This window comes from Accipiter gentilis, chromosome 14, assembly GCF_929443795.1.
Source record: "Accipiter gentilis chromosome 14, bAccGen1.1, whole genome shotgun sequence".
Lineage (NCBI taxonomy): Eukaryota > Metazoa > Chordata > Aves > Accipitriformes > Accipitridae > Astur > Astur gentilis.
This window is the reverse complement of record NC_064893.1, coordinates 9,896,519-9,919,006: the sequence shown is the minus strand read 5'-3', so window position 1 is coordinate 9,919,006 and position 22,488 is coordinate 9,896,519. Positions and strand designations below refer to the sequence as shown.

The 22,488-nt window shown below is 36.4% G+C and overlaps 1 protein-coding gene across 2 annotated transcripts in view; it reads left to right on the top strand.

Annotated features, from left to right (window-relative positions):
- Nucleotides 1–22,488, top strand: part of LARS2 (leucyl-tRNA synthetase 2, mitochondrial) — a 91,482-nt gene that overhangs the window by 24,567 nt on the left and 44,427 nt on the right. For both annotated transcript variants that reach the window (XM_049816550.1, XM_049816549.1), the window contains exons 6-9: nucleotides 2,049–2,138; nucleotides 6,275–6,418; nucleotides 17,870–17,977; nucleotides 19,501–19,660. In XM_049816550.1, coding sequence (XP_049672507.1) covers nucleotides 2,049–2,138; nucleotides 6,275–6,418; nucleotides 17,870–17,977; nucleotides 19,501–19,660 — 502 coding nt within the window. The remainder of the gene's footprint in view (nucleotides 1–2,048; nucleotides 2,139–6,274; nucleotides 6,419–17,869; nucleotides 17,978–19,500; nucleotides 19,661–22,488) is intronic.

The window sequence follows — 22,488 nt, the reverse complement described above, 5'->3', positions numbered from 1 at the left end:
GGGTTGTGTAGCTTGTAGCGCAGTCTAAACATGCCTGTTTGGATTGAGAAATGTCATCTCTTTTTGTTTCAGTTGACACACTTCTGCTGTTCAGGACCAAAAGGACAAATCTCAGACCGTTTTACTATTTTTATTTGACAACTCATTTCTGTTGTCTTACCTGTTTGTCTGTTGCTCACATAATCTTATATTGTACCAAAAGGGATTGTCTCTGCTTTTGTGTGTCTGATATTCCAGTGATGAAACTCCGATGCCTGTAGTGGCATCACACTGGCAGAAGAACTGATGTCACTGTGTGGAGAAGCAGGGGAGAAAAGAAAAAAGAATAATTAAATGGATAGTGTTTTAGTTGGAGAGATGGAGACCAGACTTTTATCAAGTGGGTTTTTTTTCAGTGCAGAGCACAGGGATTTAATCAAGCAAGTGTTTTTCATGGCTAAGTCTTCACATGCTGTGCTGAAAACTTGCCATTAAGTGTCTCTTTCTGATCTTGAAAGCCTCTTGTACACATTTCTGAGGCACCGCTATTCAAAGGTCATATTAATTGTTCAAAGCAACGTTTCGGCACTGGAATATAAAGTTGTAGAAAAAGAATAACATTTTTATGCTAGAGTGTTTCAGATGTCATTTGAGTAGCAGATGATATTGCTGAAGTCATGTGTAGTGGGAGGCTTAGATGATAGGACAGCCTGGGTGAAAGATATTTCACATTTGGAGCTATTTAAGGTAGTTGATAACTATTTGCAAATGGAATAAATTTTGTCAATGGCTTACTGTCAACCTTGTAACTCTAAAATCAAGAGATGTTCTTGTTGATTTGAAGTTCAGCACAGGAGCCATCTTCCACTTCAATAAGTACAAATGTCGTCAAACAGAAAATCTGTAGAAATTTCTCCTTTAAACAAGTGCCAGTTAAACAGAAAAACTGTCGAGGAGGGAAATGGGTTCTGTTTATTGTTACATATTTATGATGTAATGAGCACTTAAACACTGAGGTACACAGTTCTTTTCACTTTGACCAAACTTTAAAATATGTGGGTGCAAGCATATGTGTTTCCATTGCGCCTGTGAAACCACTGTGGTTGTGCAGAGAAAATTGGGAGTCTATAGTCATGTAATTCTTTAGTCTTCTTTACATATTAAGATGTTTGTTTGAAATGCGGGGGTTTTTTTAAGAACAAACATGTAAAATATGGAACTTTATAAGCAGTTGATAAGTAGGTTGTTTGTTAATTATTAGAGTTCTCTAAAAACTTAGAAAATGTTCGTAAGTTTAAAAAAGCTATCCATTATATTGTACTTGCTGTTCTCTTAACTCCCATTCCTCTTTCTTACGTTGTCTTTTATTTTTATCTCTATTTCCCTTTTAACAATCTCCCTCATTTGTGACTCTCATTTTTTCCATACTTTGACCTAGAGCATTCTCCTAACTTGAGCTGGCTTGCCTTTTGAAATGGTTGCTTATTTGACCTTTGATTGTGAGAGATCCTTTACAAGTCTTTCATCTTGCAGTTTGGAGTCTTTCCCCATATTCTGTCCTGTCTGCCCCAGACGCTCCATCTGGTCTCAGTGCTGTTCTGCTGTCTTCCTGTACCTACTGCTTCTGCTGTAGGCTTTCCTGGTCTGCTTGCTTCTCTGCAGCCAGCTCCTGGCTGCCTCAGAGGAAAAGGCAACGTGGCTAAGAGGACATCTACTTTTTTCTAGTTTTGCTCAAGTTTCCCTGGTCAGGCAGCTGTGGTCATTTCCATTCATCTTCTGTTCTTATATCCATCACCATTGATCTCACAAGGCTCTTATATTCCATGTTAACAGAGAAACTTTTCTTTGTGCTTCAAATCCACACAAAGCCCATGTTCTCTGGTTTTGTGTACAGGTGAGTATCACTCATTATAAACATTACACAAATCGGGTTTGTACATAAATACATACATAAACATTTGTGTTTTCTCTGTGGAGTATATTGCACACTCCGGAGTTAATTGTTTAAGTTAAAATGCTGTAGGAAAATACTAAGAATAGCTTTGGGAATTTTTATTTTTTTTCTACAGGAAATAACCACTTGCTTACCAGAGTACTACAAATGGACACAATATCTCTTTCTTAAGCTTTTTGAAGCTGGGATAGTGTATCAAAAAGAGGTAGGTGCAAACTTCGACCTTTATACTTTGCAGGTGCACTTGCTCAAGTCACTCATGTCAGTGGCACATTTTTGGATCGTTCATTCACATTCATTAAGTGGATTGTGCTCTCTTGGTTTTAAATCACTGCAAAACAGAATAGATTTTATATATAACTGAATTTTATATGTAACTAAATTTTATATGTAAGTAACTAACATGAATGGATATTGTAGCCAGTCAACTCAGAAATGTTTATTGTCAGTGATTTACATTGAAGTGCAGGATCAGAATATAGCTACTATTAGTTTATTTCATGGCTTTAATATCGAATTTTCTAGATCTTAACTTCCCTCTCATGAAAACATACTAGATAATGTGATCTTTCGGAGTCTCTTCAGCAGTGAGATTATTTAACTGTACAACATTACTGTGATACTGTCTCAGAACTGATAGGATTGGATAGGATAATAGGAGATTATGTGCCTAACCGTCCACTTCCTGGACCCTGTTGGTGATCTCTAAAGTATTACAGAAATATTAGGTGCTGTATGACTATCACAGCTGTTTATCTGTTAGCAGTACTTTAAGAAATTATTGACCTTACAATATTTCATAAATAACATATATCAGGCTACCTGAAAAGGGAAGGGTTTGGTTAACTTTTTAAGCAGGAGGTGAAACAACGATGTTAAATGAGCATTCCAAAGAACTCTCTGTATAGCCAAGGCAACGCGGTTCCAAAATACGTGAATAGCTGCATGTAAATAAAGCTGCAATTTAGTGAACATTTCTAACTTAAAATGGAAACTAAGATTTCTTAAATATGCTTTGATGTTTCATCTGTATTCTGTAGAAACCAGGAAACTCCATAGGATATAATTAGGGATGTACTCTAATTATTCTCTGAACCCAGAGAAAGAAGTTGATGGGGAAAGGTTGCATTTGGAATGGCAGGGTGTTACTGAACTACTTCTTCTATTTTCATAGGCAAGATGTATTCGGAAATCTTAAATAACAACCAGCAAAAAGATTCAATATTTGATACTTCCTAACATGCTGGATTTAGGGTGGGGTTTTTTTCATGGGTTTTTTTTTTTTTTCTGTGATTATTTTTGTGTTTGTAATAAAAAAATTAACCCCTTAGCTTTGCCATAACAAACTTATTTTTATCTGTAAATTTGTTTGCTTGACAGGTGGCCCCACGTGAATCTGAAAAGCAAGAGACTTGCTGCTTCGTTAGAAGCAGTGATGATAGACAAAACAAATTTTGCATGCAGGCTCCAAGTAGTGTGGGATCCTGGAGGTGTTTGGGTACCAGTGGTTGGATCTACTTCCCTCTTAAGAGTCAAGGATCAGTTTGAGGACTTAAATCAGCATCTGTCAACCTGTAGGGCATGTAATCTCTGGTAGATATGAACCAGTTGCTTTTTGGCAGGAAACAGATGGCAGAGCTAGCCCATAACCCTGGGTCTCTTCAAACAGTTATATATACTTAAAGCATGTATTTATCCCACGCTGTCAGCATATCTGTAATATATGTTAGGCAGTACTTTTGCACAGCTTGAAGTCTCCTGTATTACAATTTCATTTTGGGTACAAGGAGATAATTCATAGCCTTACTGTGGCAATAAGAATAATACATGTAGAGTGTTAGCCTAGTTAATGCTCTGTTCAGGAATATGTGTGTCTGGCCAGAAATTACCCTGGCAGGGAGACACAGAATGTTCAGGAGCTGCAATTACTGAGAATTAACAATGTCTGCCTGGGTGCCACAGCATCCATTGAGGGCATCTTTATTCACTGTAGCAAAATCCTCTCTCCCTGCAATACTGATCTAGTCAATACGCTGTAGAGGTTATTGACCTGGCTAGATGTGGGTGTCTCATTGAGGCTGAGATTAATAGCTACCTAGACTCTGATTAGATAGCGGTAGACTGTAGTGGAACTATAGACACCAAACCTGGAGATAGATACTTACGTTATAGATACCTGAAGTTAGATGAGATGAATCCTATCTTAAAACCATATGGTCTACATTGGTGTAGTGAAGAGATCTAAATAATTGACGTGCTCTATACACTTTTGCACTGGACTCTCTTTGTGTAGATGACTTTTAGCAGCTTCTTGGGGCCATAGTTTCAGATGCTGTCATTGTAAAGAAGGTGCCTGTGTGAGGTACAAGTAGGAGCTAAGGATTTAATTACTATCCAGATTCTGGATATTAGTCAATAGGCTGAGAGAGGTGGAAGGAACAAAATGCAACTTTAAAAATTCACAGACAAGACCTTTCAGCTATGGATTTCTTAAATGCATATTTGCTTGATTTGTTTAGATAAGTCTTCCTGTTATGAATCATGAGAATATGTTATGCTAACTAATTATACTCGTATAAATAATTTCAGTTACCTTCCAAAATTTTCATCACAAATTTAATCCAGTATCATCAAAGTAGAAACAGTATTTTTTTTCTCAACTTTGAGTCATAACCAGTTTAATACAAGCATATGCTAATACTGCTTTATGCAGCTGGCATTTTATTACTTCTTAATATTATCTGATTTATCTCTCTTTAGGTGTTATATTAACTTATAGTGGTGTGGGATTTTTTTCAAAACTTTAAATTTATAAAGATCATTACTTTAGAGCCAACTTCATAATGTGTTGTATTATTACTGAAGAAGTTGTGTGTTCTGACAGTCTAGAAAATAGATCTGTAATAGTGGAATACATTGATTGCTCTTAACTTCCCAATGAATTTTCAGAAGCCTCTTATAAAAACCAGTGCGGTGTTATTGGTAGATAACAGATAAAAGGTAGGCAAAGTGTAAAAAGTTTAACCAGTGACATATAAGCTTCATTTGAAGGTGAGTTTGTTTTTTTCAAAGAGTGACTTTCATTCATTTCATTATAATAAATTTTGTAGGTAAGCAGACTTCATGCGCACACATGCGTGTACACACACACACACACACTGATGACAAACCAGCAACAGTATTCCTAAGGAGGAGGATCCATGCATCTGTCTTTCTGCTGTCATCACTATAAGATTTGTAAAATGGTTGTGATATTTACTATTTCTGAGAATATGTAGCATATTTAAAACTAAGCAATATCAGTTGCTTGGAAACTGGGGCATTTCAGAAGGTGATTGGTGATAGATAAAATGTAGAGTAATATGAGGACAGCTATTAGTTTTTAGATTGAGATACTAAGTCCTCCCCATGCCCGAAGAATGCATTTGACATTTTCAAATAATGTTTAATGTATTAGAACGCTATGGAGCTGGAGCTACTGCTTTTCAGTCAGGCTGATTTAGCTCTGATTTAGCTCAAATACTAAATAACACTCAATATAATGGATTACTCTTCTTTATTGCTTTGTTTTATTTTTTTCTTTTTTCTTGCTGTTCATTTTTTCAAGTTAATGTCTAGCATTGGATACCACTTCTGTAATGACCATTAGGATTCATTTATGGCCTTAGATCCTCTATGATAAATGATCAGCTAAACTGTTCAACACTGCGGGGAGTGAGTTTGATTTTTGCTCCCTCCCCATTATGTTATGTCAGGTGTTTCAGTTAGCCCTCAAAAACCAAGGTTTGTAGAGTTGAACATCAACATTTATTTCACTTTAGATTTTCTTTAATGTATTTGTATTGATAAAGAAAGATGATTCCAAAAGTAGCTCACAGTTGACAGAAGTTATGTACAGAAAATACCAACTATTTCACTTGAAATATAGTTGACCGCTATAATACTTCTTTGTGATTCTGTCCTCTGGAGATCCTCAGTTATTCACCCCCCTCAGTCTGACTCAATGCTTTTGGATTAGTGGTGGACAGCTTTTAAGCATCAGACTGTATAATTTGCAGTATAGCCAACTGGAACACCTACCTATTTAATATTCAAGTGTCAGCCTATCTCGCTAGCATGATCAATCAAGACAAATGCTGCCAACTGCATTCTTGAGAAGGTGAATATTCAAAACATCTTCACTTGAGTCCATGTTGCTGATTCAAATGGATGTTATAAAAATGTAGAAAAGTCAGGGACCCAAGGAGTGTTTCTGGATAATTCTTTTGGTGTCTGAAAAGTAAGATTCTGGGTTTGAAATAGCTGCTGAAAATATTTTTTTCTTCTTGTAACTTTTTTTAGGCCTTGGTTAATTGGGATCCAGTGGATCAGACTGTTCTAGCTAATGAGCAGGTGGATGGCAATGGTTGCTCATGGCGTTCGGGAGCAAAAGTGGAACAGAAATACCTCAAACAGTGGTTTATCAAAACTACTGCTTATGCAAAGGTATGAGAATACAGTTTTTGGAAATTATGGTAGTACTTAACAGGGGCAACTTTTCCTCCAGAAATATTCATCAAGCTGAATGTGGTCTTTTATATATGTATGTTTGTGTAATATATAATTATATAGTAATACATGTGATCTATCCCTGTGTATGTGTGTATATAAAAATTATTATCCCTGAAGTCTTTCAGTTTGCGTCTTTAAGAATTCTAAGTAATTGGTGTGGGATTAAGTTTTGAAGAAATCAAAAGGCATAAATTAGGAGTGAATGAATGAATTCTGCATTCACACGTTGTCATCCTGTGTTTACCATCAAGTGCTTTTCTGCATATTTTGAGTGTACAGCTGTGCAATCTTTTGAGCCAGAAACTTGTTTGCCTAGTCAACCTATTGGACTTATGGGCATGGTATAAGCAGTGGCATACAGCCTGTCACCTAGCGTTCATTTCCACTTGTGTCTGAACCATAGATCGTTATGATTAACTGCTCTTAATTGAAGATTCCATCTGTACCTTTTGTTTTACTTTACTTCATACTCCACTCTATTTGATTATCTGTAATTTTAAAAATATTTTCAAGTTCTTTAAACATCCTGTTTTGTTATGAGCTCAAATTTTGATTGTGATTGGACAGCATAGTTTCCACACCTAGGAATTCTTCAACAAGATTTTGGCATTATGCTCTCTGAGATGAAAAGTGACGACTACCTGTTTTGTCTGAGTGAAGTTTTTATTCCATCCAAGTGTTCTGTGTATTGAGACTTCAAGTACAGATTGAGAAAGTTATTCCCAAGGAAATATTAAAAATTAATCTTTGACCCATTTCCTGACCCTCAGATTCAAGAGATCAAATTTCTACCATCATCCAGGGAGAAGAAATCCAGGTCTCACTCTAGGTGCATTCCATGATAAAGAGAAAAACTTTACATATCCTGCCTGATGCTTTGATTTCTCATACACAGAGAGGGTGCTTGATGCATGTTTTCTGATTGTGCTGCCTGTTCTGGCAGTAAGGAGGGAACATTTGCTGTAGCTGAAGGAAAAATGGAGCATGTCTGCACAATCACAAAATGATCACAATGTTCTGAGCTTTTTCTTGGTGCTCTTGTTGCCCTTTGTGATATTTCAGGGTCTGCCCCAGCTCACTGTTTCCCTCAATTTGAGGCTGGAGCTTCACTAGAGTTTCTGATACATCTTTTGTCTATTGTCTTTATAAAGGTTGTAGGAAATAATGACTGGTATTTCTGTGCTGTATCCCTGCTTGCACCAAATCACTGTTCACTTATCTCCCTCTAAGAGGGGTGAATCAGCCTTAAATTTTTACTCCTAAAGACCAAAAGACAAGACTGAGGAGCTTTTCAGTAACCTTGAAAACACCCTTGACTTATGGGATTATTACCTCTTGCTCAATATCTGCCCTCCTCTAGGGAGGAGGATTTATCTTTTGTCTTTATTCTCTGACCTAAGAAATGTCATTACAGGAAAGGCATCAGCTCTTGGGATGATCACATCTCCCACATGTCATTCTCCAGTAAGTAGGCTCAGCTGATGACAAGAAGTAACTCTTGCCTCCACAGCAGCCCCTCATTTTCCCCCCCATAGATGTCACCTCAGTAGACTACCATATCCCCTACCTACATGAAGGTCAAAAGTGTAAACAACCCCCTGTTCTTGAACATCTCAGTGGCATCATAAATGAGAGCTGCTTCTGCTTTTCATTTGGGGATCAACATTTATATCGACCTGTACAAAACCTTTAAGCATTACTACAGAGGACAGCTGAGTACTCTACAGATCTCTGTAAAGGTTTCCCAAAATTTTGTTTTGCACATGATTGATATTCTGTAGGGTTTATGCTAGCTGATACAACCAGGTTGATGAATGATACCATATTGCTCCCAGCTCAAGTGCTTTGGCAAGCATTGTCTTCATGTGCTTCCACTTCTTCTACAGTGACAGATGCTACCAACGATCAGCAGGTGGTTTGGATTTTCCTTTTTACTCGCCTTCCACTGAATCCCATTTCTGTTGCTGTGGTTCTGGCACATTTTAAGCAGTCTCACTCTGCTTCTTTTGGCAAAGGCTTTGAACATTTAGTTGTAGAGAGGGAGAAAAAATTACCTTTTTCCCCCAAACCTTCAAATAAGAATAGCAGATTACCAGGCTCTGCTGTTCTAAGTCCAATATCTAATATTAGATGGATTTCATCCTTTGGAAGATTAAGATAAATACATTCCCTTTTTTTGGTACTTATGTTTTTTCTTTCAAGTTACGAGAGGCTAGATGATGTAGCACGTTGTGCCTTACTTTCTGAAGAAGACTGTTTTGGCCATACATCTCTGAATAGCCCATGAACTGCAAGCTGCAACTGAAGATTGTCCATGGAAGGGAGACCATCTCTGAGCTAGCACTGGCCAAGTACTTCAGTCTCTTAGAGAGTCTGTGCCCACACTGGCATAACCAGGAAGCTTCACAATAGCATTTTGACAGAAGCCAAATTACAGATCTTAAATGCTACCACTTTGGCTCCTCTTTCTGAATATCTTGACTAATTATCCTCAAAACTCAACTTTGCACGCATTTCTTCATTCCTTACCGTAGTCATCCCAGTACTTTTCAAGGAGTGGTAAGAGACGCGAGTCCTTCCTTCTAAATCTGTTTCTTTTGTATACTTTTTCTTTGGATTCAGGATGTTGACAGTTGATCTGAATCTATATCATCCTAAATAGCATAGTGTTGAACACCATGGTTACAGCAATCACTCTTCCTAGCCTATTCCTCAAGCCTTCTTCCCCACCTCTTTTCAAAAGCCCTTCCCAGGAGACCGGACTTTATTGAAAGACGTTCATTTACTTTTATCATTTACGGAGCCTTTCATCTTGGAGTGGAGGGTCCAGATTTTACAGAGCTAGTCCTAACGGATGTGGAGGATAGAGACATCTCTTTAAGAAGCTAAAGATCTTTAATCACTAATATGATTTTAGGATGATAACATTAGTGGTGATAATACCTTCACTTCAGCAGGGGGGATTATTTCCTGTCTTACATCATGGACTGGAACCACTACCAGTACAACTTCCTTTTCTTGAAAGTCTTTGCTGTTCAGAGACTTCAGATATTTGTGCTTCTAATGATGAATGAGTACAATTAGGTTCTTTATGGATCTCACTTCTCTTTTTCTTCAGTTGTTTGGGGCTTGCGATGAGCATGTGTATTACCTTCTCTGCAGTTACTTTCAGGCACTTGAAGGCTCAGGATGCTGAAGTAGTAGAAAGCATTTTTATCCAAGCTGGGCTTAGATGGTGAAGGTTACTTATGGCACCCCATATGCCAGACTCCTGTAAATGGGAAATCTGAGAGGACATTAAAAAGATTATCTTTAGTGGGGATTTCAAATCCATGGTCAACATTTTTGCATTAAAAAAACCCTAATAGAAATAGAAGTTTGCCCTTCCAGAACTTGTCTGGCCCTGAGGTCTTTATTCCCCATTTCTGAGTCAATTGCCTGTTGAATGTTTTTTTTGTCCAGTTCTGCTTCTTTTGAAGGTATCCAGAAGGTTAAGGCAAGATGGTGCCACATTAGCATGGTCAAAATCATTCTGATCCAAAGATCATTTTCTGTCAGTATAGAGTAGCTTTTAAGTCTTTGAGCTATACTGCCAGAATTTGTATCAGAACACACCTAGCCCCATATTTCCTGTATCTCACAACTTGGACAAGTTCATGGACACAGAGCAGATTTATTCCTTCCTTGTGTGAGATGTTCTTAATCTTACATGTGTGAGGTTTGGGAAAAGGTAGAGCGTGAAGTGGATGAAGCTTTCAGTGAGTTGTATGGCTAGATTTCTATTACCCACTGAAGTTTCACTACTTTTTATTTTGAAATTAAAAAAATAGGAGGCACGAAGATATTATCTGATAGTAATTTAATCCTTGCACCTTTTGGGGAAGATTTGTACTTTTTTCCCCACTTTGGCTACTTTTAGACTTAGAGGGTTAGTATTTTTTAAGTGTGTTCTACTTCTCCCACTCATCTTTCTCCACTGAGGCCTTAATCTGGTTTTGGTATTTCATGGGGAGAGCCGTTTGATTCTGGTCACCTTTTGCTTGCATCTTCAATGGCGACTTATTTCTTCCGAAAAGTTTACAGAAATTCAAGACCAAATGTCAGGAAGCTCCACTTTCCTTATCCTTTTTCTGCAAGAAGACTCTCTGCAAACCTGTTCCCTATTCCTTCCAGAATTTATCCCTGAGTTTTCTTTTAAGTTGACACAGTGGAAAATCCTGTTGAAAAAAAGCTTTATTTCTGGTAGGTAACTCTTTCCCTCTGTGGCTTAGAGGAAAATGTAAGTCTTTGTTTCATAACCATGTTCCATAGACAAGGTTCCGTTTAAAACACATTTAATGAATCTGCTATCCCTTAATTCTTCATGCAAATTACCAGCTAGCAATAATGGCTGAATATATATGCATACAACTTATTTTCTACTTGGAGCATCCACAAATTATTTTGTTGTAACTATTCAACCTATTTATACTGAATATTGATGATCTTTCTAGTCATCTGTGTTCTGCTATTTCACCCATGTCTCATTTTACGTTTTTTCCTGTATCTCACAACCTTAATAAAAAGCAATAATAGTAAGGGTAATTTTCATCTGCAATGCTTAAATTACTAGGCGAATAGCAACAAGAAGTTACGTGATCAGTAATCACCTGTGAAGTCATCTCCTGTGTTACAGGAGTCAGCGTTTCATTCCTACACACCCTATTCTTTAGCTTTCTATTGTGTCCAGAGGAATCATCTTATGTGGATTTACTTTGATTTTTTTTGTTGTTACTGCACAGCTCATAGTCCGTCCTTGAAATAAAAAATACAAACTAACAAAGCAGTGTTGGCCCACATGGCAATTTACCATTGGCAGTGAATTGTTTTCAAAGGGCAAAAATATTGACCATGCTTTAAACGCTTAGCAGAAAGCATTCTGGTTATGTAAAGTAATAAAGTAATCATGACCCATTTTTCTAAACTTTGTAGTACATCTGAAATGGTCTAGCAGCTTTTATGGATTTTTAAAGAACATTTTAATTGTCATTTTTCTTTTGACAGATTTCTTTGGTAAAAGTATAACACCTTAACTGACGGCATTATTATTCAAATTGTTGTCTGTGCATTTAGGATGTTTAAGCTAAAACATTTAGTTGCTATGGTTACCCAGCTGAATCTGTAGGCTGATTCATTGGAAAAGTCTATCTGTAAATGTTAGTATTTTCTGTGTGTACCTGTAAATTGCTATTACGGTTTTTTATGCACAGTCAACTGAATCCTCAAATCTGTAAGGTTAGTCTTTGCATAGTCCCTGTTCTTCCTAAATTAATTTTATACAATATGTTTTCATATTTTACTTTTCAAAAATCACCCAAATACCTGGAAAATAATCCTTTTTTTTTTTTTGGACAAAATAAAATAAAAGCAACTTTGAAACTTCAAGTTTTGCCTTAAATCATCTCCCTTTTTTGCACAGCAATAAGATAGTATATGTATGTTTAATTTAAATACTGGAGAAAATGACAGGGCATACAAAATTCTGCCACTCTAATTTACAGTTGCCATACAGATACATAGTGCTCTTTTGGTGTTTTTTTTTAAACAGACATTTAGAGACAAATCCTTTTCATGTTCCATGGAGTGCAGGAACTTAGATGTTTAGCATGGTGCTGACTCTGTGAAGGAAAAGCAACAAATGGTTTACCAGTTCTTCTCCAGCTTTTCTCGGCATTTGCACTGCATCTGACAGCCCCTTTAGTCTGAATACATTTGGAACTATTTCACGTGATCGTGTTTTGCTTGATTTTTTTATTTTCCATTTTATTTTCTGAGATATATTAAACAGAATGGTAATGAAATGTAATGAAACCAAAGTACGGCATTTTAGGATGTTAAGAGTCTTGACGGTACTTTGGATTTCATAGCATGAGGTAATGCCTCGTCACTGAGGAAACAGAAATGCTGGCTCTTAAGTTTTTCATGCTTTGTGTGATTATTTTTTTTCACTTCCCACACCTGGGGTCTAGCTCATACTTGTCTTCTCCTAACAGGATGGGCCTGATAAACTAATAAATTCAAGTGCCTGATGGTATAAGATTAATCAAAACAGTGAATGCTCAGGACTACTAAAAATGATAACAAATGTTTTAAAGAGCTTTTATATTTATGGAATCAATCCCAAAGGTACGCTTCATTATATTGGAAAGGGAATATCTTCTCTTTGGTAGTTGCTATGATGAGAACAGCTCTGGAGAAGAATGCTGGCTTTACGTTTTGCTTTTGAGGAATCATTTCTTTGCCTCAGTTCTATGTAATCAAAGCAGTGGTGTTTGTTGACCGTAAATTATAGGGTAAAGAAAGGGGAAAATTGCTGACAGTTCAGACATTTATGAGAAGGAATTTGAAGTATACACAGTATCTGTGTTACTGCTCCTTTTTAATGTATTTTTTCAGTATACTTCATACATGGGAAATAAGTCAAGAGTGACCTACAATAGCATGGGCAGAAAGCACTGAACGTAAAAAAAACCAAAACAAAACAAGAGGAGATTAAATACTAGCAGAAGTTGTACTGCATAATCACAATTGGAACTGTGCAACAGAGTGTAAAATAAAACAGTGGGCAACCTAACTTTAATTTCCTGTACTTTAGTTAATATATTGAGTTATATTAAATGATTTCATGTAATTTTTAGTTTATATTTGATTACTCTTGTGGGAGCTTGATCAAATAAAGTAAAGAATTTCATTTTAATCCAAACAGATCTTGAATATTTCTTTGACTCTTCCTCAGTAGCAATGTGGTTTATTTAATTTAGTAGAAGACAATTTTATTTTGCTAATGAATTGAATGCTTTTGAAATGAAACCTTTTGCTGACCTTTTTATTTTAGTCTTGTTATGTTGCAAATTTGTCGAACTTCATTGAAGTGTCGTCATTGAAAACATAGTAAACATTTTGCTTTATAGCTTATATTAAGATCTTTCACTTCATTTCATTTACTCTCATGAAGGAGTTGAAATACTCCCAGTAAGTATGAAATTAGTGGCAGGCATTGATCATACTAAGAATTTTAATTTCCAAAGTCAGAGACTGAATTTTTCAGGTGTTCAGCAGAATCTTCCCTCTTTGAACTACAAGCAGGGGGATTTTTGGGGTCGAGATACTCATGGGAACTTATAAAGCACTTCTGTTCTGTGATTTTATGGACCTTTTTTGTCTGAAGATTGCTAAATGGAAGTTCTGTTTTCTCTACAAATCTTCAACAGACTAATCAGCTGGATATGTGAGATCAGGTTTCCACTTTCAAATGCTTTACTTTTAGTTTCAGTCTTGGTCTCATCATTGTCTGTTATGAATTTTCAGCAAACTCATATTGATTTTGTGACTCTCTGATCATCTGAGTTGGTTGACTTCATCTTCTAGCTTTGTCAGAATTCTCTAGGTGTTCTGAAAGAGTATAGTAGTCCTGTGAAACATTAGTTTATCCTGAATCTTCAACTTCTTCAGCACTTCAGTCAAAATTTCCTAAAGGCATAACAGCCTTGAAGTCATTCTCATCCCTGAACGTAGCTTTCATTTTCTTTAGCTTTTTCCTGAGTCTGTCTATCTTTAGATCTGGAAGACTGCCAAAATGTATTTATGCTTTACCTTGACCTGTGTTTAATTAAGATGGGGGTAATTTCTCCTGTTATTAGACATTTGCATTTGAAGTTTATTGTCTCTTCCTGAGCCGTGAAAAGTAAAAGTAGAAAGACTCTGCTACCTCATGTTTCCAAGTTTCTCACTATTAAATCATCATCAGAAATTTGAAAATGGAGTTTATTTGATAAGCTTATCATTCTCTGCTTACTGGATTGTAATGCTGCTGTTGTTCTTTGTCCCTTGCAGAATTCAACACGGTTTTACTTTTGTTTACTTGCCTATGTGCTCGGAATCTTCTTGTTGATTGCCTTTTCTGTGTTACCTAGTTAACAAACTTGTGGCACAGATGACTAAGAGTTATGTACATGCCTTTAAGAGTCACAATTTTTGTTTAAGGAATCATATCAGTAATTGCAAAATAATAATTGGAGCAGAATTCATGGGACTACTTTAATGATTCAAAAGATGTTTTACCAAACGTAGCAGTAATTTTAAAAAAGATCATGGAAGCACAATTCATGGAGTTAATACTTAACTTTTCAAACACTAGCTTATAATATTGAGGAATTTCTATGTTAGTGTTGGTCAGCTTCAATTCAAGAGTTTTGTATAGCCAAACAGTCTATATGTAACTTTTTAAAATTAATAATAGTTTTAACATACATTTATAGATTTGTGTTTTTGCAGGGTGTGGTGCAAGTGGATTTGAAAATGAAAAGTTTTTTTAAAAGACTTTCCCTTAGGCAGTTTTTAAAAACCTCCTAATTTGCACAGATGAATTTTGAATGTACAAGTGCACTCGTGTGTAAGAATTAATGTTTTTCTACTTTCCTGTTAGTGAGTTCCCTACATTAATTTACCATCCAGAAACACTTATTAACATGCTAGCAGTATACATACTGTGTATTTTTTGCCTCTGTAACACTATGTAAAGTATTTGTGTGTTACATGTTGTTCTACTTCACCTGCTATTCGTAGCCTTGACAAGTAACCAAAGTAGTGTTGAGTACAAAGAACAGAGAATCCTAATTCCATATGGAATATTTTTTTAAGGTTGTTTTGGTTGGGGTTTTTTAATCACACTATGCTACTGTTTGAGTGCATATTAAGATGTGAAGGGTTTGTGTTTGCAAACTCTGCTAGGCTGTGTCATCATGCAGAACAAGTTTTGTTATCTTCATTCAAGTGAAGCCAAGTTGGCTCTTAATGTATTTAGCTACATGAAGCAACTGCATTATCAGTAGAAGAATTGGGCTAAGTCAGATTGGCTCCTAATAAGGCCAAGTAACTGGAGTTAAAATCATTATCACACTAGTATTAAGGATCTTGATGTATTAATCCTGCAGTGAAAAAACACCTGGAAAGTTTTGCTGGCAAGCAATTGCAGACTGTAGTTTCAGTAGAGCACATGCACACTTAGCTGCTTCTGCCAGCAAAATGTAGTGTAGATTAGGATGGATATCCAAGCAAGAGAATTTATAAAAATATGTTAATGTGTCCAGCCAGTTCTGTGTGTATTGGCACAATTTCATTCTTTCTAAAAGGCATAAAATTCTTACAAAGAATATATCCAACTGTTGTCTATATAGCTCTCTATATCTCTGTATATCTCCTGTTTTTCATTATTCTTTGGTAGGTGTATATGTACATGGATTATTCATGGCTAATAAAGCTCAGTAGTCTCTGGAACACTAAAATTAATGAGAATAATGAGAATTTGGAATTCTCTGTGACATAGCATGCTTGCAATTGTGAGCTAGAACTGATTAAAGTCACAGTATGATTAAAACCCTTCCAAAATCTCACCATTGTTTTATTTTTAAATAATCAGAAAATGAATTCGATTCTTAAGGATTAGAAAGCAATAATACCAAGTGGTGGTATGATATTATGATTTATGAAGGACATGCCCTTTGTTGTATTTTGAGTGGTAGATATACAACAGAGCAGTAACTAGAAAGTAATTCTTATAATGTCTTTTATGCATCTCACTTTGAAAATATTTAAGAATGTAGTTAAAACACAACAGTTGAAAAAGAATGAGTTGTATATTCACTAATTATCAAACTACTCACTATTTAATTTGAGCAGCATGTAGTAGCTACTGTCCATCCTTGCAGGTTGTTAGCAATTAATTAGATATTAAAGAGCTTGCACACTGATGTTGGCAGTCACAGCTAAGGAAAAATTATTCAACATGTTGCTTTATTCTTAGATTTTAACTGTAATTGTTCAGCATATCCACCATCTGTCCGAGTGACTCATGCCTCTGGCTGTACTTCTGCCAAAGTAAAGATTGTGGGCAGTCATGGAGTATTCACAACAAAAATGTGAAGTGTTATGAAGTGAAAAATTAGATGAGCTTTGAGTTATCCATCCCTTTGTATGTCTTCTTTACTTTTTTATAGATTTCATTTATTAAAAACATAGTGTTCAAATTATGTAGGCAAATATTAGTTGAGTTGGAATAGTCTGTTATGCTTCCATGCCACACATCAGAAAGCACATAAATATATGGATATATCTCTTGCTGACTATAAATATACATCGAAGTTACAGGTTGGCTAATGGACATTATGGCTAACGAAGGAGCCAACACTTAATTTCTTCTCTGCTGCATAATATAGAATCATAGAATCATTTAGGTTGGAAAAGACCTTTAAGATCATCGAGTCCAACCGTTAACCTAGCACTGCCAAGTCCACCACTAAACCATGTCCCTAAGCACCACATCTACACATCATTTAAATACCCCCGGGGATGGTGACTCAACCACTTCCCTGGGCAGCCTGTTCCAATGTCTGACAACCCTTTCAGTGAAGAAATTTTTCCTAATATCCAATATAAACCTCCCCTGGTGTAACTTGAGGCCATTTCCTCTTGTCCTATCAGCTGTTACTTGGGAGAAGAGGCCGACCCCCACCCCAGTACAACCCCCCTTCAGGTAGTTGTAGAGAGTGATGAGGTCTCCCCTCAGCCTCCTTTTCTCCAGACTAAACAGCCCCAGTTCCGTCAACCGCTCCTCATAAGACTTGTTCTCTAGACCCTTCACCAGCTTCATTGCTGGTTGCTTACAATAATTATATTATTATAATATTATTATATATTTTTTTAATTTTATGTGAACCCTTATTATTATGGGTTTGGTTGGGTCTTTTTTACAGGATGATATCACCTAAAGATCCCACTCAATTTTACAGCCTGTTTTGCTTGGTGAAATATCAATATGAAATATGAAAAATAGATTGGCAGCTGGAAACTCTATTTTGCCATTTTAAGTCAGAGCTTGAAAATTTTAGGATGTGTAAATGTCTTTTGTCTGACTGCCATCTCCAGGCTATTGTCTAGAACAAAGAATCCAATGTAGGCTTCATACCTGCAAGCACACCTCTTGCGTATCTGTAGTCTAGTTCAGCTCATTGGGTCACTTAAACTTCCCACAAGTAACAGTCATTGGGAATATTTTCTGTGTTTGTTTTCATCTAAGGGTTTTGTTCTGTGTTGAAGGTTTAGTCCATTCAAAAGGAAGGCTGCTTCTAATAACAACAGGGTCTCTGTTGGAGACAACATGCCTCTGGTTTGTGCTGTGTTAATTCTGTTCTCAAAGAGATGAATTTGAGGCAGCAGCAGTACAAAACCACCTCTTCCTATGTTTTTACCAGCACTGTATCATTTTGCTGTTGTTATAATTAAACCCATAGTCTTAATTTGTATGCTTACAAAAGCTGAATGTCCTAATTCTTTCTTTTATTCTATCAGGCTATGTTTGATGCTTTGTCCGATCTCCCTGAGTGGTATGGTATAAAAGAAATGCAAGCAAATTGGATAGGTGACTGCGTTGGATGCTATCTTGACTTCTTGCTAAAGGTAAGGCAGAAATTTCAATACTGCTATCTTGGTTGGGCTAACCGGAACCCCTGAAATGTGTGATGTGTGAAATGGGAATGAGTTTTCAGATCTAAAAAGCTTGAAACCTACTAAAAGAGGTTATTATGTGTTCATGCCCACACCAGCACAGATTCCCCAAGAACACCACTTGTGGGCTGAAGAGATACTCCCTGCTATCCTCCTCAGGAAAGGGTTTGTGTGTTCAAGCACAACATCGGATGCAAACTGTCTGTGTGTATTTATGCCAAAATACATGCCAGCTAATAAGCATTCCTGAAAGCCAGGACATTTAGGGGAGCAGTGCCAGCAGTGGTATCAAGAGGTACTGCACACATCAGCTGGGATCTAGCTGGGCTTTTGCTGCTCCTTGCACAGCATCTTCTCTGTCAGACCCAGGCTGACCTCAGGCCAGTCCCTTTACTTAGATTTATCCATTATTTCATGTACTACATCCGATAATTAGAATAATGAAAACCACACAGTTAGGTAGTGATGGACCTTCAGAGAAGTCTAGATAGAAAGAAAGGAGAGGAAGGAAAAAGAAACCTTAAGAAAATTATAATCATCTACAGAAGGACTTCAGATTTTCCCATTTTTCTCAAGAGATGCAAAAGGGTTCCTGAATACAGTAGTGACAGAAGAGATTTTCAGAGACCTGATGGAATTTCAGCCCTTGTGCTTCAAAGCTTTATTGTACTTATTTACTCTGGTATAAGATTTTAAAAGTGACTTCTTATTTTAAAATACTGAATTTTGGGGAACTTCAGATTGAGACAGCTTAAACTTTCTTAATACTTCTGAACCAGACACTGCTAGAAGGTGCATTTTTGTATTTAAGTTGTTTTTATCAATTGTTTCGGAAAATGTATGTCAATACCTGTTGTAGAAAAATCTCCTTCTTAGACCCCCATACACTCCACAGTTAATTGGAGCCTGTTGATAGTGCCAGGTGGTAATTCTTAAGCAGTCTTCTAAGTTTATTACTTGTACTTTATGTCCAGTTGTTTTAATGTTGTCCCACCTTTTATTATTTTATTCCTGTACATAAGTTGCAGCATTGACTTTATCAGAGAAGTGTGGTAGAAAGCCTGGTAGCTGAAAAATCTTAAATTTTTTTTAGATTTCAGAAGTTACATCTCATTTCTGTTTCTTAGAAACAGGGCATGTGTATTAAAAGTGAATAGAAGGATTCCAAGTTACTTAGCCAAGGATTAAATCTCTCTCAGTAGCACAATGCAATATACCATAGGATTTTAGAAAAAAAATTTTATAGCTCTATCTGGATAAACTGAGGCAAGACTGTAAAGCAACTTTCTCAGGGTCTTAAAAGTAAATTTTGTCAAGGTTTGATTCTGTAAACTCCCTACAGTGGGAATGCATCTGGCTTTGATATTCAGAACTGTGTGTTTCTACAGGGTGATGTAGATTTGTTAGTTGCATAAAAAGGAAGGGGAATGTAAAACCACTGCACTTCCAGTGGGAATTTTCCTGCTCTTTTTCAGGTTAATGGTGAAGTAACAGGAGAGAAGCTAGCAGCTTACACCTATACACCTGAAGCCATCTATGGAGCTTCCCATTTATATATCTTACCGACTCACAGACTGCTGCATGGGAATAGCAGTCTCAAGGAAGTCTTTCAAAGGGAGTTCGTCCCAGGGAAAGGTGATATTTTTCTCATACTGCATTTTGTTGTAGAAGACTAACAATTTTAGAGAATGATCTTCATATTATGTGTGTCAAGCTGAGCAGGAGCTGTTCCTGTTGAGAGGGAACAGGTCTTCTGATTCTTGGTATATGTCAAACAGTATCATATTAGCCTGTTCTGGCTTCAGATGTGGTACAAGCAGCTACATTAGAATTCTTCCTTTTACCATGGCTGTAACACTTCATAGTATATAAAAGCAATGGAACAGATTCTTGTTTCCTCATGTACCAGAAGTGAGCAGTCCAACTCTGACTGTGTCAGCCCATTGGAAAAATCTCACAGCTGTATGGTAATTTGTCATTAGCACAAAGACAGCAGAACCAACTCTTGCACCAGTGATGATATCTTCCTGTTGTAGGGAATATAAAGAGGGCAATAGATCACCAATACATAGCAAAGTGGATCATTGATAGGTAGCAAAATAATACTCTGCTTTGCAGATCCTTAGTTAATACAAGACTTTAATGGAATAAACTCAGAGTATCCCTATGGCAGGTCATGACTTGTACAGAGGATACAAATAAGTGTTAATTCTTTAATGGGTGTTAACTGGTTTCCTGAAGACTCCTACCACCAATTTGGCCTGTATTTAACATTCCTGGCCTACTACTTTTTTGTTGTTTGGAAAACCTGAAAATTACAAGAGTAAATACAATGTATACTGAATATTTTTTGTTTCCACTTCAGGCTGGTGTTCAATATTTATTTTTTTCCTCACTGGTAAAGATGAGGCTTCATTGACTGTGTAACATGTGATGTCAACAGCAATGAAGCAGGAATCTTGCGGGAAATTTTGATGGTTGTACAGAACCTGCTTTATTTTCAAGTGCTTCATTTCTATAACCTTAAAAAAAAGTTTGTTAGCTAGCAGAAAAAAATGGGGCCTGAATGTGTTGAGTATGTAAGAGCCCTTGTCTCGGGGCTGAGCAAAGCTTGGCGAATTTTTGTTAAGGAACAAAGGAACAAATTTGCAGTTCTTACAGTTCAGCCAAATCAAAGCACTAGCCGCAAAACGCACATTCATGTATGTGCCTGTGTCTTTGTTGGATCTTGAGCTTTAATCCAAACCACACAAGTGCAAAATTTGTTTTTAATAAGGGCAACAGTATATTTTTTTATATTGTTTTTACATGGAAATAATTGGAAAGGCTTTTTTGTGTCTGTTAACAATAAATTTCACCTTTTGGTTGAGCTAAAGAAACTCTGATTTGGAATAATGACAGCCATAAGTCCTTGGAAAAAAGGCACAATTCCAGAATCATAACTCTGCTATTGTTGTGTACTGCTACTTGCAAATACACTTATATGCATTCTTATATGCAGTTGAAATTGGCTGATATTTCTTACTATTTCTTGAGCATTTCAAAGGCACAGACTGGTATTTTTCAAAGAAGAGAACATAAAGGAGAAGAATTTCTACATGGACTTTCAGATTTGCATTTCAGCCATGGTACATATGAAGGGCCAACAATGGCATTTAAGTAAAAAGAAATTTTGAATGGCCTTGAATAGACCATATTTTCATGTTAACCAAGATTTTTTTTAAAAAATCACCAGTAACATTAAAATTTTAATTTCATTAATTGTGATTGTCGTCTTTTCAACGGAGATAGTCTTGTAACTCCCTGTTTTTGACTGTTTTATTTAAATAACTAGGAGGGTATGTTTTTGTTTTCTAGGCAAGAAAAAAAAAAAGCTGTTGTATGGCAAAGTAACTTAAAGTTCTAATACCTTTACTCTTGGAATACAGCTCTGTATTTCAAGCTATTACTATTTAAATAGAGGTGAGCAGCCAGTTTTCAAACATTGAATTTTTTAGCCTAGAAAAATTTATGTTAATTTAGAATCTGGTAAGTCTTCTAGTTTTGACAGCGTGAGGTGTCTGAGATTTGACCCTTACGTTGCTCATTATCTCATTATTAACACTATGTGTACATTGTTTTACATCTGTAACTGTAATACCATCTCTTTACAGCTGGTTTAATAATGATGTGAGCAAATGAGCACAAGAAGGAGTGCCTTCATAAACTGAAGTTACTATTTTGGGTTCCATCATAAAATTATTGCTGGTTGGAAGAGAGAAGTTATTTTTAAAAGCAGACTGTCCTACCCACTCAGCTTCCTGTTCATGAGGCTTTTTGAGTAGTTGCTTTTAAAGAGTGAAATGATTCCTTTTGTACTTTTTTTTTTTTTTAAACAGAGGAAGAAAGCTGTGTGCAGTGGTTTGAAAGTGAGAAATTTTCTCTAGAATCTGGATATCTTAGACACCTGAAATTTCAAAAAGTAGTAATCAGAAATAAGTAAATATATCGCTTGTGTTAAGAAGAGTGATGAGATATAGTAGCCCTGTTCTCTAAAATGCTGGTACTTTATTTCAAGCAGATTTTATGCATTGCAATACAAGCCTAAGCCATCTGTATTTTAATTATTTTAATTATCATCAACTTAAAGGCACTGAAAAAGTTAGAAACAGGCCCAAATTGAGATCTGGGGTTTGAATCCTCAGAAATTGGAGCATTCAGGTTTGATTTTATTCTGGTCGAGCCACCCAAGCTACACATTGTATATCAGTTTCAGTTTATAACAGTTCTCGCCCTTGACTGTCTCCTCTCTCCCCTTCCCTGTAGACATTGGGTTCCTCATCTCTAATATTAATATGAATATTCTGTTTGGAAATCAATAGATTATTTAGGCTGGGTTTTTGTGTTGGGTTGGGTTTTTTTACACTGGTCAATATTTCTTGTGCTTTGTAGTTATTCTGTAAGAAAGCAAATAGTAAGTGTAG